The 19,669-nt window shown below is 47.9% G+C and overlaps 1 protein-coding gene across 1 annotated transcript; it reads right to left on the reverse strand.

The window, feature by feature from the left end:
- Positions 1-14,985: 14,985 nt before the first annotated feature.
- Positions 14,986-16,125, reverse strand: LOC101604138 (la-related protein 1B-like). The gene has a single exon (XM_012951553.2). The coding sequence runs from the start codon at positions 15,988-15,990 to the stop codon at positions 14,986-14,988; it is 1,005 nt and encodes a 334-aa protein (XP_012807007.2). The 5' UTR covers positions 15,991-16,125.
- Positions 16,126-19,669: the final 3,544 nt, after the last annotated feature.

Consider the following 19,669-nt stretch of genomic DNA (forward strand, 5'->3'; position numbering starts at 1 on the left):
AGTTTCTTTCAAAGATTTTTTTTTTTTCATGTAAGACCTGGAAAGTTCCTAGAAAACCCTTTCTTCTAGCACAATGTTCTTCCATCTGACCCTCTTGCCCACTATTAGCCATTCCCTTGCTGCTCCACTGTGCCAACCAGCCTCATCAACCCATCATGCCTTGGGGTGAGCCTGCCCTCCATCTGCTGTTTGTGCCTGTGCCTACAGTCTCTTACAATTTCAACTCCTCATTGTGATGTCCCTTGTGACTGGCACCTTTGCCCTCCATCTGCTGTTTGTGCCTGTGCCTACAGTCTCTTACAATTTCAACTCCTCAAAGCCTGCATTGTGATGTCCCTTGTGACTGGCACCTTTGCACCCTCTAAGGCCCTGACACCCTCTCTCACTTTCCAGCCCTCCCACCACACACTTTTAGACCCTGCTCAGCCTTCTAGGCCCACCTTTAACACAAACTTTTGCCTATCTACCATTAATATGTCTGGCCTCCCTTCCTCAGCACTGTGTTAGGTCTGCAAATTCTTCTATAAAGCCTAACATGCCATTCTTCCCCAAACCAGAATGACTTGCACAGGGCATATTGGTGACTTAAGTTTGTTTCACGAATGTATTTTTTTTTGGCGAGGGGAGGGGGAGAGACGTGTTTGTGCATCATGTGTGGTGTGAATGCACAGACCTTGTGCATATACGTGTGAAGGCCAAAGGAAGGTATCTGGATTTCTTGTGTCACACTTCCTGTGGCGTGTTTCCTTGAGACTCACTGAACTCAGATGGCCATCTAGCCTTAGCCATACCTGCTCCCAGAAGACTGGGGTTACAGACATGAGTGGCCCTGTCCAGCTTTTTTGCTGGGTGTTAGGGATTGACCTCATTCTGTTTCAACTCCTCAGGCCCTCATGTTTGCCTGCCAAGTGCTCTTACCTTCTGAGCCACTCCTTCAGCCCAGGTGTCTATTTTTTAAATTCAAATGTATAGGGCATTGGGAGAGGGTGCAACTCAGTGGTAGAGCACATTTGCAGGAGGTCCTGTGGTTCAGTCCCTCAGAAGAAGTCCCCAACCCCTCCCCACAACACTTTGAAAAGTTCCCAGGAAAAAACCCTCTTTCCCAAAGAAATGTTTCATTTTCTGACATTTATTTGCCAGCCACCAACTGGCTAGAGTGGGAGGATTGTGGGAAGAGACCAAGCTCACAGAAGAAACATGGAAACTATCAGCAAACCTTTATACCCTCAGGGTCCCCCTCTCTCCTTCTTGTTATGGTTCTGATTCCCACAGCACCCATACTGACAGTTTGTCCTTCTTGTCTTACAAAATTCCAACTCTCTGGACTGAAAGAAATGTCTAACTGGTCCTTGTTTTACAAGGAACCTGGTACACAGTAAGCATTTGATATGATAACCCCTTGAGTTTATGATACCTAATATTTCAAGTAGCTTGTCTTCAATTTTGAGTTGCTTTCACATTTTAGATCCTTAGTTCTTTGTGATAACTCCTTGAGGCAAACATGTCCCTCACACTAGTTTTTCCCCATGATGTATCCTGCTTTCTGCTTCCTGTCCCTTACTTTCTGTGGGCAAAGGAAAAAAAATATAAAGCGAACCCTCTTGGACTGAGAGGGAGCATATGTACTTACTCATAACATTTTCCTGCAACTCTTCACTTTCTGGAGGCCCATCGGCAAGAGGCCTTTGGCGAGGTAGTTCTCTCTCCCATTCTTCTCCTTCTCTGGTCTCCTGCTCGATGTGAAAGGGAAGTGGGGACCGTATGGCTCGGGACTGAGTTCCAGGGACTCTGCCCAGGCCTATGCTGCGGGTGCGGCTACGGTGATCCATGGTGACTGTTGAACAAACAGCCACTAATCCTAGTGAATTGTGGGTCGAATTGAGCCTCTAAGTTTGAACCTGGTGAAATAAAACTGGGGGGGGGGGATAGATCCTTTTTTGCCTGACCTGAGATGAGATACCCCAGTTGGTAGCAGGGACTGTCCACTAACCCCAGTGGGAGAGTGACCAGGTTGGCCACTTCCCAGGCACCTCACTCTGTGTCCCTCGGTTTCACTGGAACCCCTTGGTGGCTGACATTCTGAGTGGCAGTTGCTCTGAGTCCTTTCAACCAATGATTTTTGGGCAGACATTGTGCTGTCACAGTTGCACCCACCAGGAAGCTTAAGGTGCTCCCTCAAGGTATCTACTAGCCTGCTGAAGTTAGTTTCCAATATTAATAATACAAAACCATCAAACAAGGGTAGTTATTAAGCCAGGACTCACAAATATTATAAAAGTTATTATAAAAATATAAAAAATATTATAAAAGTTAGTAAGTGGTCACACAAGTGTCTATACATTAACTTGCCCACACATTGTTTCTGACTTCTAATGGGAGCCCACAGAGCACAGACTTTGTGGCAAAGGGCACACCCTTGCATAGTTCTCACAATTTGGATTCGGGTTTGGGGATATGGTGGAAATTGCTATCTGATGCTTTCACAGGGGCATTTGCAGGTTCCTTTAGAAAGCTTAGAGTGCAGGCCCTGTCCATTTCCAGTGTCTTTCCTTTGATCGGCCACTTATACACACCCCTCAGTTCCTAGGCCAGGCCATTTATGGTCAACCCCTGTTGGGGGGGCCTTTCACCTGTCTTCTTTTCCTATTAATATAATCTGAGGTTAGTCAATTTACATGATACACATTTATTTCTGAAACTCTGATTTTTAAAAATTTTATTTATTTATTTTTTTGGTCATTTGCTGACAGTTCACTTCTGTCTGCGGCTACCATTTTGTTGTTCCTTCTGCCAGGAGCAGTTCCACTATAAATTCCAGATTTTATGTGAGTCAGAAATTAGTCCCTGCAACCCTGCAATCCTATCTTACAGAAGACAGAAGCCAAGCTTCTGGGGAAGCAACATTTGCCCCTCTATCATTCTAAAAGTCATCCATCAAGATGTGAGGACATTCAAACACCTTTTAAAAATATTTATTTATTTGAAACACAGAGAGAGGGCTGGAGAGATTGCTTAGCAGTTAAGGTGCTTGTGTGTGAAGCCTAAGGACTCATGCTTCTTCCTCAGAAGGCTGTGTGAGATGCTAGTGTTTCACTATGGTGTGGTGTACCCAAGAAACTATTCCCCCCAACTTGACTGTTGTGGGTAGGGTAGGATAATGAGATAGGGGCCATCCCAGGTAGTTTCTAAGGAGGAGATTCTCATAGGGAATTTTTAGATTTTTTTAAAAGAGAGAGAAAGAGAGAGAGAGAGAGAGAGAGAGAGAGAGAGAGAGAGTGAGCAAGCGAGCCAGGGCCTTAGCCACTGCAAATGAACTCCAGATGTGTATGCCTCCTTGTGACACATGTGCAACATTGTTTACTTGTATCACTATGCATCTGGCTATGTGGGACCTGGAGATTTGGACATGAGCTCATATGCTTCACAGGTAAGTGCCTTAACTGCTAAATCATCTGTCAAGCCTCTCTCATAGGGTTTTTATGGGACCAAAGAGAATGGGTACTATAGTCCTATCTCTTAGAATCCCTTGTAGAGTTCTGAGAGGACCTGTTGGAATTTTACAAGTTGAATAATATGTAGATCTCAAACATTCTGGCTATCCTTTCCCTTCTGGGTCCAGCTCTTTGCTTATATACCCCATTAACTGTGGGCTAGTTCCTACTGGCCGGGCCAAGGTTCTTGTTGCAGTTACCTTCTCATTGCTGGGATAAAGAACCTGACCAAAGCAGCTGATAGGAGGAAAGTATTATTTTTTTTGGCTTACAGTCACAAGAGGAAGTTTCATGATGGCAAAGAAAAAAATTGTAAGACTGTAGAGCAGAGGCTGGACATCACCTCCTTGTCACAGCAGGTGGAAAATAGCAGGAGGAAGCTGAGCCAAATAACATTGTCAGGCTAGGGCTAATAAACCTCAAGGGCCACCCCCACCAATGCCCCTCCTTCAGCAAGGCTCCTCCTCCAAATTGGGTGAGTTGGGGAGCAAACATTTAGAACACATAAGTTTATGGGGGACACCTAATTCAAACCTGTTTTTTGGCAATGTAAAGGGAGAACTGAGGATGAGTGTGCAGTCACTGAGCAGGGTCTTGGGGAAAGTCCTACAGAGCCCTCCTGGGAAGCATGTCACAAATGTCTGGGTCTCCATTCTGCTTCTTTTCATTTTCTCCTTTCTGTTCTTGGTTATAGTGCTTCTTGTCCCTTTCTATTTACTATTTCCTTTCAGAATCCATCCATTTACTCTTCAACTTCCAGTCACGTGTCTATATTCATTTTCCCTTAGATCCCTGTCATGGTTAAACAATTTCCTCTTTCCTATTTCCCATACGTATAATGCTAAGTTTTCACAAGTTTCCCCCCCAGGAGGTAAAATTAATTCTACCTGGCAGTTGGAAAGGATATCTCCCTAACAGTGGGGCTGTAATTTCTGGAACTGTAAGGAAGGAATGGTGGAAGAAGCAGTCTCCCCAGGAACAGGCCAGGGACTAGGTAAAAATCTTTCTTAGGGGCTGGAGAGATGGCTTAGCGGTTAAGCGCTTGCCTGTGAAGCCTAAGGACCCCAGTTCGAGGCTCGGTTCCCCAGGTCCCACATTAGCCAGATGCACAAGGGGGCACACGCGTCTGGAGTTCGTTGGCAGAGGCTGGTAGCCCTGGCACGCCCATTCTCTCTCTATTCCTCTATCTGTCTTTCTCTCTGTGTCTGTCGCTCTCAAATAAATAAATAAAAAAAAATTTTAAAAAAAGAAAAAAAAATCTTTCTTAGGCCTGGTGTCCAATATGCCCTTGAAGGTGGAAGATAGCTTTTGTGGTTAGATAGGAGGCCTGGAGGAAAAGTGCAGGGAATTTGGCTCCCATATCAACCAAGAAATTTAGGGTGTATTTTGCCATTTAAATAGCTACCCAGGGTTCCTCAAATTGGACTGGTCACAATGGGAGCCTTCAGAGAACGCCCTAAGACTTGTCAATGTTCTGTTGAAGGAGTTGGCTTTACATTTCTTGGGCTCAGGGGAGATCTAACCTTCCAGTGGCTTAACTGGTAGTTTGGACAAGGTCCTGGAAGAGGCCAAGATATGTCCCTTAGTGCTCACTCTCTTTGGGGGCATTCTCTGGAAATATCCAGGCTGTCCACAGGGGAAGCAAGCCCTACAGACACTTTTTGGGATGGTCAATCTTTGAGTAACCTTCATAACTGCTAGGATCTCCTGATGTGGTTTATTTATTTTTCTATTTTTGTCTTTGTTTTTCCTTTTGTTGGTCCAGATTGCAATAGACCAATGTAGCAGTCTGGACTAATTGGTGTTAGATTATTCTTTCTTTTTTTTTTCCTTGCAAGCAGAAAGATAGAGGGAGGAGGGGAGGGAGGGAGAGGAAGAAATGGACATGCCAGGGCCTCTAGCCACTGCAAATGAACTCCAGATGCATGAGCCACCATGTGCATCTGGCTTTACATGGGTACTGAGAAATCAAACCTGGGTCATTAGTCTTTGCAGGCAAGTGCCTTAACTGTTGATCCATCTCTTCAGCCCTGTTCTAAACTCTTACTTGACTCAGCCACCAGTATTTATAGTTTTCTGTGAATACCTTGTGCTGATTGAGTTAAAAATTTACTTTTGAGAACTTCCTTTTCTGCCAGGCTCCTCCCCGGTGGGTAGGTACTGCTGAGGAGGGACCAGGCCTGCTGGTTCCTCCCAAAGGGTTGAGGAAAAGGATGAGTGTCAGACCACTCAGAACCTGTCCTAGTCACTGGAGAAAAACCACACTGAGTTGGGAGTCTTGTGGAAGTAGGAACTCACAGGAACTCGCTTTATTGTTACAAGCAGTTGCCTATATAATGTTGGGGATGAAGGTGGGGATTCTAGGATGGGGGGAAAGGTAAGGGCCAATAGTAAACTGTGACTATTGAAATGATAATTCCAACTTCTGTGCGGAAGTAGCAGGCCAGAAGCCATTAGGCGTCTTGCTGAGTCCTATCTGGCCAGAGACAGGTCGCCAAACTTTAGCTAGGCTCAGGAAGCTCAACTAGGCCTCATGCCCAGGCCTCTCAAGGCCCAACATCTCCCCCTTTTGTTTTTGTAAGAGCATTAGTCACCATGGCCCCTGTCTTAGGGATCTTACCCATCACTGGGTACCATGTGTTTAGCTCACTGAGAACCCACTCCATGGCCTGTCTTAGGTTGTCTCAGTCTCGTGGAGGGTAGAGGAGGTGGCAGTGGGTCATCTGAGGAGCTTAATTCCTGAGTTGTCAGCCTGTGGTAATGTATCTCAACCTGATGGAGTTTTATTGCCTCTAGCCACTGGTGAATGAATTGTGTAATTTTGTTAATTACACAAGGCCCAACAGTGAGGATAAGGAGGAGGAGAAGGAGGGGCCTAAGTAGAGGGAGGAGGTAGGGTAAGAAGCCATGTAAGCCTTTCCATAGTGGGCTGTCCTGGGGGTCCTGTCACCTCCTCTCCAAGTCTTCCTGGAGCCACTTAATCTTATCCTGGATGATTCCCGATTTATTTGTGTAGAAGCAGCATTTTTCCTGTAAAAACAAGCATATGCCTCCCTTTTTGGCTGTTAGTAGGTCTAGTCCCCTCCTGTTTTGTAGGACTACCTCAGCCAGGGAATCTAGCTTCCAGGAATGATATCTACATCTGGGATTAAGGTGGCTGGGGCACAAAGGCCCATCTAATTGGTGGGCAGGAAGTCATAGGCCAGCCCACCTCCACAAACATAAACCATTCAAGAAGGCAGGCAGTGTTGAGCACTGGGCTCAGTTGTGTTAAAAGTACATAAGGAAGGATGAATGTATCCCACATCTATACTGGAATTATTAGGGGAAGGCAGGGCCCAAATGCAAGTTCCAGAGGAAGCATTGATAAAAGCTGGACAGTGATGGCGAAGGTGGCTTAGCAATTTTTTAAGGTCATATGGGCAACTGTGCTGCAAACAGCCGGGGAGGCCCAGATATTTTAAGTCTCTCGCTGGTACCCAAATGGGTCTTTTTCTTTTTACAAAGTTCTCCCATAGGCAAAAATTTCATGAGCTTCACATAAGTTTTTATATAAAAACTCCTTTCTGTTACAGAGTTTTTGCACTTTAATCACTTCTCAGTACAAAAGATTATCCCAAGGTTGGGAAACAAACAAACCATTTGATCTCAGCAATACAAACATAAATCTTAAGGAATGGCCAGCTCTTATCAGTAACACTGAATGTGTATCATCTTGTTTACATGTAGATGCTAAAGTCTTGCTGTCAAATGGCCCAGAGCGATGGATACAAGGCCAGCCAAATGGCTCCAGACAATTCCTTCCCCCCTTTTTTATTTTTTATGAACCAGGCCCTGCTGGGCCTCAGTGCAGAAAGACTGTGTCTGTCTTAGGTTGTCCTCTATGATATTTAGGCCTTACCTGTCATTGGTACATGAATTCCATCATTCATGTACTGTCTTAGGTTGACCTAACTTGAGAGAATCTTACCCATCTTTGCCTACCAGCCTCTGCAGGGGCTTTAAGATAATGTCCCAGGAAGCCAGGGTCAGTCCGTAGCTGTATCCTATGTACTTCTGCACGGATATCCATAATGGATCTCCAAAGGCCTTTAGCGAGTATGGGCAGCAGACACAGAATGAGCAAAATACAAAACACCTGTAGTAGCAAATCTTCCTATCTAAGAAGTGAGAGAATACCATTCAGGCAAGACAGACTTAAAAGCAGATATGAAGTCATCAGCAGCTTTAGCTGCATCAAAAGTAAGATGATTATTTTGCAAAGACAAAATCTCTGAATGTAACTGAATCAGATCCAAGGAAATATTATCATTATGTCAAATATCTTTTAAATGCATTTTTCCAATGCTGTTGACTGTCATATTTTTTAGAAGTAACACAAATCCATTGAAAATCTACATGGCACTCCAAATGAGTTCTAACTTTCAACCCTAGTATATAGAGCATCTAACAGGTGAAACTGTATCTATGGTAAGGATTGAGCCCAAAATCTTAAAGGGAAGCACAGTTTGAACTTTCTCAGGAGCTACTTTAAAGCTGTGAGTATGAAGGATAGTTAGACATTAAAAGTACAAGCCTAAACTACAAAAACTACAGTATACTTCAGGAACTCCTTCTAGGCACACATTGCATATCTTTAGATTGAAATCTTAAACCCACCATCACACCTAAAGATCCACACAATGGCATTGACTCCAGCCAGGTGGCTGTAGAATGTAGACTACAAGCAAATAAACAATTGAATATATTGGGGGCCATTTATTTAAATTACCACATTCAGCCCTTGGATCCCAATAGATTTATAACCATCACATATTATAAATTGTTAGAAAAATTTAAAATATTTAGGGTAACTAATGCCTTTTTTTAGTTGGTTGTGTGGGGGTAAGGATTACCCTTTTGTTTTTGTAATTGAGACTTGAGACTCTGATTATATCTTATAACAATAGTTTGGGCCCGGGGGTTGTATGGGTTTTCTGTGTAATGTGAGATTTTCCAGGTCTGAAGAAAATCTATAAAGGTCTTATTTATGAAGCAGGGGCCATTATCTGTTTTAGTTTGGTCAGGTAGTCCAAGGGTGGCAAAGCATTGAAGCATATGGCTAATTGTATGTTTAGATTTTCCCCCAGAATGTACCGATGCCCAGCAGGCACGGGAAAAGGTATCAACTGAAAGAAAAATATCAGTGAGCCCAGTCACCATGAGAGGGCAGATTTTTCCCTTGTCCCCATCTGGGTCAGTCCAAGGGAGCCACGTGGCAGTCTCCCAGGAGGTGGACTGCCCGCCAACTCCCAGTAGGGGAGGGCCGGGCACAGCTGCCAATGAGGGGGCCCATCTATTTAAATAACCACATTCCACCCCTGGCTCCCGATAGATTTATAACCATCATATATTATAAATTGTACTCAGTTCAATTTTAAAGGTCTCCACAGTCTTGACTAATTTAAGATATTAAGACCTGTAAAATTAAGGAAGTTAAATACTTCTCACATATAAAGGCACAGAGTAAACATTTTTAACTGGTATAAGGCATAGCAAGGAGAGACAAAAACAATATAAACTGAACCACCATAACCTAAAATTAGTCTCACTGTCTGACTGTAATTTTAACTTGCTTGAGGTTCTTTTAGCTTAAAATCTTAAATTTTAGCCGGGTGTGGTGGTGCATGCCTTTAATCCCAGCACTCAGGATGCAGAGGTAGGAGGATTACCATGAGTTTTAGGCCACCCTGAGACTCCATAGTGAATTCCAGATCAGCCTGGGCTAGAGTGAAACCCTACCTCGAAAAACCAAAACAAACAAACAAACAAAAAAAAACCCAAAATCTTAAATCTTTCAGTCCAATATCTCTAGCTAAGCACATCAGTCCATTACAACTCTCTGGGCCTGGGCAGCAGGATGTAGCCAGCCCTTATGCCAGTAGCCCAGTTCCAACAAAGTCCCCTGCAGTCTTTCCTTTCCCTTAGAAAGCTCATAAGCCAAGACTTGAACTTTAATGCTGTCTGTATTTAGCATTCTCAGACTCTCATCAGAATAGTCCATAAAACTTGGCTTACCACTCCAGAAGAAAACTTCAGTTGCAAGCATCAAGTCCATGTCTATTCCTCCAAAACAAAGGTTCCAAAAGATAAACATCCACATGGTTAGGTTCATCTCAGTCCACTTATCAGATAGCTTCAGGTTCGCTAAGATAAACTACCAGACCAGGTACAATTATGGAGGAAGGGATATTTATTGAAGTTTACAGATCCAGGGGAAGTTCCATAATGGCAGAAAAAGCTGGCCTGCCTTCACAGGCCCAAGGAGAGAGGGGGGGGGGAGAGAGGGAAGGAGGGAGGGAGGGAAGGGGAGAGGGAGAGGAAAAGAGAGAGAGAGAGAGGGAGGGAGAGAGGGGGAGAGAGAAGCACAAGCCTTCAGAAATACAAAATCTGCCGGAAAACTGAAAGTGAAAGGAAAGGGAATGAAGAGATGTTGACAAACAAGTACAGGTTATAGAAGCAAAGTTTAGCGCATTAAATATAAAGACCGCCTCATAACTTGTGAGGATACACTCACCCACACATGTACACCGATTTTCTCCTCAACGAATGCCTCTCACGGGGCACTAGTTGGCCGAGTTCCCGGAGCCCCACGTTAGGCACCAGATGTCGGGGTTCGCCAGCGGGTAGGTAGTGCTGAGGAGGGACCAGGCCTGCTGGTTCCTCCCAAGGGGTTGAGGAGGAGGATGAGCATTGGACGACTCATAACCTCTCCTAGTCACCGGAGAAAAACCACACTGAGTTGGGAGTCTTGTGGAAGCAGGAACTCACAGGAACTCGTTTTATTGTTACAAGCAGTTGCCTATATAATGTTGGGGACGAAGGTGGGGATTCTAGGATGGGGGGAAAGGTAAGGGCCAATAGTAAACTGTGACTACTGAAATGATAATTCCAACTCTTTTTTTTTTTTTTTGTAATACAATATCCCAATTCACAGGCTAATAGGATTCAAATTATTACCAGAAAGTCCCTTTATGTTGTCTGCCATCCAGTTCTGGGTCACTTTGCATTGTGCTGTCACGTTGCTTGGGACACTAATCTGGGCCATGAACCAGTTCTTTTTCAGACTATTCCTGATTTATCAGTCCCGGTGTTTGTGAGCTAAACTGAATTCCACCCATTCTCACCCAAATTCGTATGCTGAAGCTCTAATGCCCAGCAGTTCAAACGGTGACTTGGAGATTGTGTTCTCAAGGAGATGAGTGAAGGTGAGCTCATGGGCGGGCTCAACGACAATCTGTCTGGTGTTCTTTTTTTTTTTTTTTTTTGTCTTACATCATTCTGTTTTTTTGAAGGGATAGGATGGGGAGGGGGTCAAACCAAGAGCCTTATGCATGCTAGGCAAACACTGTACCACTTATCTAAGTCCCAAGCTTCTCATTCTATTTGCTAAATTTCTATAATTTTAGATTTGTTTATATCTATTCTCCCTCTCTCTTTCCTCCCTCCCTCCTCCATTGCTGGTGATCGAGTCCAAGGCCTTGTGATAATTCCAACTCTTGTGTGGAAGTAGCAGGCCAGAAGCCATTAGGCGTCTTGCTGAGTCCTAGCTGGCCAGAGACAGGTCACCAAACTTTAGCTAGGCTCAGGAAGTTCCACTAGGCCTCAAACCCGGGCCTCTCAAGGCCCAACACTTTTCCATGGTCTCTGCAATCACATTGATGTGTTTTTGGATTACCTTTTTTGAGACTCTGGAGGAATGTGATGGAAGGCTCATGTTCTCCCTGATTTGAGGGTTTTACTATAGCTCTTTGAATGTCTTCAAGGATTCAATAGACAAAATGTCTGTAGTCCCAAGACCTCACGGAGTCTCCCTGGTCCCAATTAGGGTTAGACTTGGTGATTGCTTCTGCTCCCATAGGAACATTTGAATCTTGAACCTATGAATGAACCATGTAGTATTCATTCCCAGCTGGAAATGCCTGTGCTAGAACCCTCTGTTTCTCAATAGAGGTGAGAGTTTGAACTAGCAGAACATGACATCCTTCTACCTTAGATCCTATCATCAGGCGAGTTGTTGCAAGGCCTGATATTGGTCTGGATCTTCAGTAAAGCTGCTTAACTCCTCTTTTTTTGTACCTCTTAGTTTGGTCAGGAAAAAGGGCTGGTGGACACAGGTAGGACAGAATTCCCTGGAAGTCTCTTGTAAGGGATGCATTCCCAGGGTTCTCATGGATTTCCTAGTCATGATTGGCTGAGTTCCTTTAGGTATCATGTTTAGGTGGCACAAGGTTCTTAGGGGCTAGAACGGGCTGATGGTATTGAGATCTGACCTTCTGGTCCCATTGGAGGAAAATTTGAACTGTTAACAGCCAGAGTGGCTGAGTCAAGCTGATAATTGTTAACTAGCTCAGGAGTGTCATGGAGGTAGGACAACAACTGAACATAGGCTATCCCTGACCATTTTTCCTCTTTCCTGAAAAAAAATGATATAATTGAAGGATTGTATTGTAATTGAGACTATGTAGAGTGTTCCACTTTTCCCCAAAGACTATTAGGACTAGGCTTCTTGGAAGAGCTGGGCATGGTGGCACACTCCTTTTGTCCCAGCACTCCGGAGGCAGAGGAAGGAGGATCACCATGAGTTTGAGGCCACACTGAGGCTACGTAATGAATTCCAGGTTAGCTTGGGCTAGAGCAAGACCCTACCTTGGAAAACAAAAAATGCAAAAGCAACAACAAAGAAATAAAAAGAAAAAGGACTCCAGAAAGGAACAAAGACAAAGAATCCCTAGAAAGATGGGAGTGTGTTTGTGACCAAAAAGTGACAGAACTGAGGTGTATCAAGTTGGGGGAAGAAATGACAATAATCACAGGGACTGGGAGAAATTATGGGCCTGCCAGGAAACTGCTAGCCACAGTAGTGACCATATCTTCCTTCTGCCTTAAATCATGGAGTCATGTTATATTGTAAAGGGGAGGTCTGAGAGGATGATGACCAAGATGAAATCAAGTGTTAGGAAAAAAAAAAAAAAAAGATGAGAAGGTAGGAAGAGAGGAGCCAATAATAAAAAGTGCTACAGAATGAGCAGCAAGCTTCATCTGGCCAGGGCCCCAAGAGCCAACTGAGGAGCACAGTTTCCACCATAGGCATGGACTAGGCCTTCATGAAAAAGAAGCACCATTGGCCATGAGGTAATGATCAGCAGGATATACTGATTTTTTTTTTTTTGCCACCCCTTAACCCTGGACTGTGACCTTTTCTTAAAGAAGGAAAAACATCTGTCTCTGGGCTTATGGGTGGCAGTATATCCCCTGCCCTTGTTCTTTCCTATTCTGGGGGATAAATTTCCATTTAGCCTTATGAGAAGAGTCACACATTCCCCTTAGATTAGGTCCCTTATTCTAAAGAAGGGGCTTTCAGAGGGATTTGGTTGTGCTAATTGTAGCTAGGAGTTCCCCTAGCTCCATGAAGTTTCTCAAGATGTTGGATGCTCAAGCTCATGGTCATTCTTCAGTCCTCTGAGATTTTCAGCCAGTTATATCCATCTTCAGATACAGGACCCAGCCCCCAAATGATGTGGACACTTCTCTGGTGCCGAGTAGAGGTTTGGGTTCATTCCTTAAAGTAAACAAAGTATTGGAGTGTATTGGATGCCCCAGGCCAGATAAAAACTCACAAACATGGAGAAACTGATAGTACCTGATTTGCTGTAAGCCAAAGCTCCCTTCTCAGAGCTTGGAACCCAAATGGGAGGTGGTTATAGGGTTGCCTACTTCCCTCCCTTTACACTAATGAAGGAACCAGTTCCTCTTATTAGTCCCTTTTCTCTTTAGTCAGGTATTTCTGCTGAGTATGTCTGATTTAGGGTGACTTTCTTGACCCCTTTCCTATCTCATTTCTAAACGCTGCTATCCTGGCATCCTCTTTAGGGGAGTATGGAAGGATTCCTCTTCCTCCACCTACTCAACTTTCAGATGCTCCCCCTCCCAGTCTTGGGAGGGTGTGCATAAGTTCTTTGTCTATGCTGTCTGAGTCCATCCCTGTCCAGTAGACCATTCATCTGTCCCTGGTGGTGCTCCCCTTTCTCCAGTGTGAGCTAACTGTACAGCCAGCAGCCCAGGCAGGTCTCTCTACTTCAGGGGATGCTTGAGCTCTCACTTGTGGGCACTGAGATTGCAGTGCAGTATATCTTTGGCCATAACTACCACAGCCATCATGGCTAGGGCCAGACTCTCACATGGTGGCTGCACCTTGGCCTATGGCCATCCTCATGCCAACAGTGGCTGTGTCAACCATGACCTCTCTCAGGAAGACACTACACACTGGTTACCATGACCTACCTTCTGTCAGGGCCATGTAGAGCTGCCATCTGCCAGTTAGGGACATGGCCCCTCTCAAACGTGGCCAAAAGATTTTGTGATCCTTGTTAGGGTCCAGTTCATAGATAGATGTGTGTCTTGTATAAAACCATACATAAGAAAGATAAGGATGGCAAAATAAGTGACAGTAGTGCTCTATAAGCCCAGTTTTTTTTCTAAGAAAGTCTTATTACACCATTGCAGCCCAACCTGTGTTAGAGAGCCACTAAATTCCTCATAGATATTCCTTAGGAAAATGGCTGAGGAGGAAGAAAAGAAAGAAGAGGCAGAACCAAGGAGACAGGAGAAAAATCAAGAAAAATGGAAGATAAAGAGGGTCAGGAGACAAAGCTAGAGAGCTAGCAGCAATAGAAAGGAGGAAAAGCTATCCTATTTTCTGTATTAACCAACTTACTCAATGACTGTATAGGCTGGTTAAAAATTTCATCTTGGACCCCAACTTTACACAATAAATAAATCTAGGTCATAAATCATTCATTAAACATTTAAAAAAATCAACAAAAGCTAAAACAACGTAACTTTTATTGAACTTTAGTAACATGTGCCCAAATTGTTAACTGAAAAGAAACAAGAGATAATAACTGAAACTGTCTGCCATCAATACTTTGTTGATACATTAGCTACTTTTCTCACTATAACCTAATACGTATCAAGAAACAACTTAAGGGAGGAAGGATTTATTTTGGTTCCTGGTTTGAAGACTGGTCTTGTCATGGCAGGGAAGGCATGGTAATCGGGAGCATGAGATGGCTAGGATTGTGTTCTTCTGTAGTCAGGAAACAGAGATGAATGCTGGTATTCCTTCCTGCTCCTTACTCCCCTTTGAATCATTCTTAGCATCCAGCACCTCAGTTAAACTTCTGTGGAATTGCCATCTCAGACATAACCAGAGAGATGTTTCCTAGATGATCCAAAAATCCAGTCAAGTTGGTAATGCAGATTAATGATGATCACTCTACTCTTTGTCAACGTGGAACTGAAATAGATCACTTTAAAACCATTACATTCCTTAGGCTCATGGCTATCTCAAACTGCAAAATGCATTTTAGTGTAACTTTACAAGTCTCTATAACCTTTAACAGTTCACTCACTGTTCAAAAGTCTGAAGTCTCTTCTGAAATGCTAGGCAAACTTAACTGTGAGGGCCGGCATGTGAGCCATAGGCTTGGCCTGGTATGAACTCTGGACAATCAATCAGTTGAGAGAAATCTGTTTTTGGCACATTTCGTGAAGGAGGGCATGGGATTGGCCATTTTTCTGGTTCTATCTTTTTTCTCATTTTCCCATCCACAATTTCTACTTCTGTGCTATCCTTCAGTGCTTCAGAGATTAGGTTAAGGTTTGTGGTGAGAGCCCGAACACGGTGAAAACCAGCAACCAAGGAAATAGGTAAGAAGCCTTGTTCATCCATCTTGCTTCGAAGAAAGAAGTCTCGTTCCAAATTTTCAATACTGAAATAATACTCTATTTGACGCTTAATATACTCTTTTAGCAAGGATTCTTTCACAGGATACACCTGTACACCTGCAACATCGTGGTAGTAATACATCATGGTGGTGCTGAGTCCAGCTTGGAATTGCTGATCAGCTCTTTCACCATGTTCTCCATAACCATGTGAATAATCCAATTTCACTTGAGGATTTCCTCTGCCTTGTCCTCTTCCCCATCCACGACCTCTTCCTGAACCTGTAGAGGAACTTCTGATATTTATAGCCTCACTTCTTTCCATAGACACTTCATCTTGATTGCCTTTCTCTTCTCTATCTTGTCTCCAACCTACTGTGTTACTTCTCCTATTAAGATCTGACTGACTTGCTTCAGGTTGACAAGTATTAGTATTCTTGGATCCAGGTCTTTCCTGACTATCATCTCTCAAGTCACTTAAGGGCAGTGGTACCCACTTGTGCTTATTAACTCTTCTTCGCTGGTTACTTGACTGAGCCCTGTCCTCAACATTTTCAGCAGAATTATCTAATTTTGCTTCTGGGGTTCCTTTGCTCTCTTTTGCCTTTCTACCTTGCAGCTTTTTATTTCCTTGGGTGATGACACTCTTAGACATACTGCTCACTACTTCACTTGGTGTTGGCCAGTTTTCCATATCACCAAAACCACTCGCTTTGTTGGATTTCTTTGTCATGTGTTCTCCCACATCTATAATTTTGGGAGAACTGAGTTCTGCCTCCAGGCTCTCTAGGGAGAGCGGCGATGGGCCAGTTTCCACAGGCGACAGATGTTTTGGAGGCTTTTTGGTCCAGGGGTTCTCTTTAGGTGGTGGTGGCAGCTGGGGCTTTATAGTCACAGCCAACTGGGGCACATCAAGTCCCAGCCTGAGCGTGTGTGACAGCTCTCCCTGTGATCCCGTGCTGATGGTGGCCTCTGCCTGGTCCTCCCTCGCCAACTCCTTGCCTTCACGTTCCAGAGGGGATGGCTGCTTCGCCTGCTCTCTTGCAGGGACCAAAGGCGACGCCTGCTTCGATGGTTTGCTCGCTGTGGCCGAAGGTGATGACTGCTTCGATGGTCTGCTCGCTGGGGCCAAGGGAGATAGCTGCTTCAATAGCCCGCTCGCTGGGGCCCAAGACGACTGCTGTTTCAACGGCCCACTAGCCAGGGCCCAAGGTGATTGCTGCTTGGCGGGTCCACTCACTGGGGCCAAGGGCGATGGCTGCTTCCATGGCCTGCTCACCGGGGCGGAGGGCGACAGTTGCTTTGACGGCCCACTCGCCAGGGCCCAAGGGGTCAGCTGCTTGGCGGGTCCGCTCACTGGAGCCAAGGGTGATGATGGTTGCTTCCATGGCCTAATCGCCGGGACCCAAGGCAATGGCTGCTTCGACTGTCCACTCGCCAGGGCCCAAGGCGGCAGCTGCTTCGTGGGTCCAGTCACTAGGGCCCAGGGAGACAATGGCTGTTTCAATGGTACCCTCACCTGGGCCCAAGGTGAAGGTGGCTTCAAAGGCGGCCCACTCACCAGGGCCCAAGGTGACTGCTGCTTTGCGGGTCCACTTGCCTGGGCCAAGGGCGGCAGCTGCTTCGACAGGGGCCCACTCGCCAGGGCCCAAGGCGGCAGCTGCTTGGCGGGCATGCTCACTGTGGCCCAGGGCAAAGGCTGTTTAGATGGCCCACTCGCCGGGGCCAAGGGCGATGGCTGCTTGGACGGCCTGCTCTCTGGGCTTGAAGGTGACAGCTCCTTCACTGGCCCGCTCACCAGGACCAAAGGTGATGGCTGCTTCATGGGCCCACCCGCCAGGGCCGAAGGTGACTGGGGCTTGGCGGGTTCACTCGCTGGGGCCAAGGGTGATGGCTGCTTTGATGGAATGCTCACTGGGGCCAGGGGAGACATCTGCTTCGCTGGCCCACCCGCCAGGGCCGAAGGTGACTGGGGCTTGGCAGGTCCAGTCGCCGGGGCCAAGGGTGATGGCTGCTTTGATGGTCCGCTCACCGGGGCTGGGGGAGACATCTGCTTCACGGGTCCGCCTGCCAGGGCCAAAGGTGACAGGGGCTTGGCAGGTCCAGTCACCGGGGCCAAGGGTGATGGCTGCTTCGATGGTCCGCTCACCGGGGCTGGGGGATACATCTGCTTTGTGGGCCCACCCACCAGGGCCAAAGGTGACAGGGGCTTGGCACGTCCAGTCGCTGGGGCCGAGGGTGATGGCTGCTTCGATGGTCCACTCACTGGGGCTGGGGGAGACATCTGCTTTGTGGGCCCACCCACCAGGGCCAAAGGTGACAGGGGCTTGGCACGTCCAGTCGCCGGGGCCGAGGGTGATGGCTGCTTCGATGGTCCGCTCACCGGGGCTGGGGGAGACATCTGCTTTGTGGGCCCGGCTGCCAGGGCCCAAGGTGACAGGGGCTTGGCGGGTCCACTCCCTGGGGCCGAGGGTGATGGCTGCTTCGATGGTCCGCTCACCGGGGCTGGGGGAGACATCTGCTTCGTGGGCCCGGCTGCCAGGGCCCAAGGTGACAGGGGCTTGGCGGGTCCACTCGCTGGGGCCGAGGGTGATGGCTGCTTCGATGTTCCCCTTCCCAGGACTGAGGGCGATGGCTGCTTGGACGGCTGGCTCTCTGGGCTCAAGGGCGACAGCTGCTTCCCTAGCCTGCTCACTGAGGTGGAGGGCGAAGGCTTTTTCAGGGGCCCGCTCATTAGGATTGAGGTTGACTGCTGCTTCGCCGGCCCGCTTGCTGGTGCCAAGGGCGACGGCTGCTTGGACGGCCCACTCTCTGGGCTCGAGGGCAATGGTTGCTTGGAGGGTCCACTCTGTGGGCTCAAGGGCAACCCGATCACTGGGGCCCAAGGCGAAGGCTGCTTCGATGGTCCAATCTCTGGTGCCGAAGTCGATGGCTGCTTTGATGGTTCACTAGCTGGGGCCGGGGGAGACATCTGCTTCTCCAGCCCGCCCGTCAGGGCCCAAGGTGACTGCTGTTTGGCGGGTCCTCTCGTGGGGGCCAAGGGCGATGGTTGCTTCGATGGTGTGCTCGCTGGGGCCGGAGGAGACACTTGCTTCACGATCCCGCCCGCCAGGGCCCAAGGTGACTGCTCCTTCGATGGTTCGCTCGCCGGGGCCAAGGGTGAAAGCGGCTTGGATGGCCCGCTCTCTGGGCTCATGGGCGACCCTCTCCCTGGGGCCCAAGGCGAAAGCTGCTTTGATGGTTCACTCGCTGGGGCAGAGGGAGACGCCTGCTTCGTGGGCCCGCCCGCCAGGGCCCAAGATGATGGCTGCTTGGTGGGTCCGCTTGCCAGGGATGAGGGCGACAGCGACTTCCCTGGCCCGCTGGCCGAGGCCCAGAGCGATAGTTTCGGTGGCCCACTCGCCCAGGCTGAGGGCAATGGCTGCTTCATGGGCCCACCCGCCAGGGCCCAAGGTGACTGCTGCTTGATGGGTCCTGTCGCTGGGGCCGAGGGTGATGGCTGCTTCCCTGACCCACTCACCGAGGCCCAGAGCAATAGCTGTTTCGGTGGCCCACTTGCCCAGGCGGAGGGCAATGGCGGCTTTACGGGCCCGCTCGTTAGCGCTGAGGGAGAGGCCTGCTTGATGGGCCCACTCGTCAGGGCCCCAGGTGAGGGCTGGTTGGCTGCTCCACTCGCCGGGGCCAAGGGCGACAGTTGCTTGGACGGCCCGCTGTCTGGGCTCGAGGGCGACAGCTGCTTCTCTGGCCCGCTCACCGAGGCCGATGGTGATGGCTGTTTCGGTGGTCCACTCGCCCAGGCTGAGGGCAATGGCAGCTTGGATGGTCCGCTCTCTGTGCTCGAGGGCAACAGCTCCTTCACTGGCCTGCTCACCGGGACCAAAGTCGATGGCTGCTTTGATGGCGCCCTTGCCTGGGCCCAAGGCAATGGCTGCTTCCCCAGCCCAGTCGTCGAGGCCCAGGGCAATGGTTGTTTCGATGGCCCACTCGCGGAGGCCGAGGGCGATGGCTGCTTCATGGGCCCACTCATTAGGGCTGAGGGAGATGCCTGCTTCGCCGGCCCGCTCGTCAGGGCCCAAGGTGACTGTTGCTTGGCAGGTCCGCTCACCAGGGTCAAGGGCAACGGCTGCTTGGACGGCCCACTGGCTGGGCTCAAGGGCGACAGCTGCTTCCCTGGCCCAGTTGCCGAAGCCCAGGGTGATAGCTGTTTCGGTGGTCCACTTGCCCAGGCCGAGGGCAACGGCAACTTGGATGGCTGTCTCTCTGGGCTCGAGGGTGAAAGCTCTTGCGCTGGCCCGCTCACCGGGACCGACAATGGCTGCTTTGATGGCGCCCTTGACTGGGCCCAAGGCGACCGCTGCTTCTCTGCCCCGCTCACCTGGGCCGGAAGAGACGCCTGCTTCACGGGCCCGCCC

The sequence above is a fragment of the Jaculus jaculus genome, chromosome X (genome assembly GCF_020740685.1).
Source record: "Jaculus jaculus isolate mJacJac1 chromosome X, mJacJac1.mat.Y.cur, whole genome shotgun sequence".
Taxonomy (NCBI): domain Eukaryota; kingdom Metazoa; phylum Chordata; class Mammalia; order Rodentia; family Dipodidae; genus Jaculus; species Jaculus jaculus.

Bases quoted from the DNA above. Each gene is read 5' to 3' on its own strand.
- LOC101604138 (XM_012951553.2), bottom strand. From the start codon at position 15,990: ATGACAAAGAAATCCAACAAAGCGAGTGGTTTTGGTGATATGGAAAAC.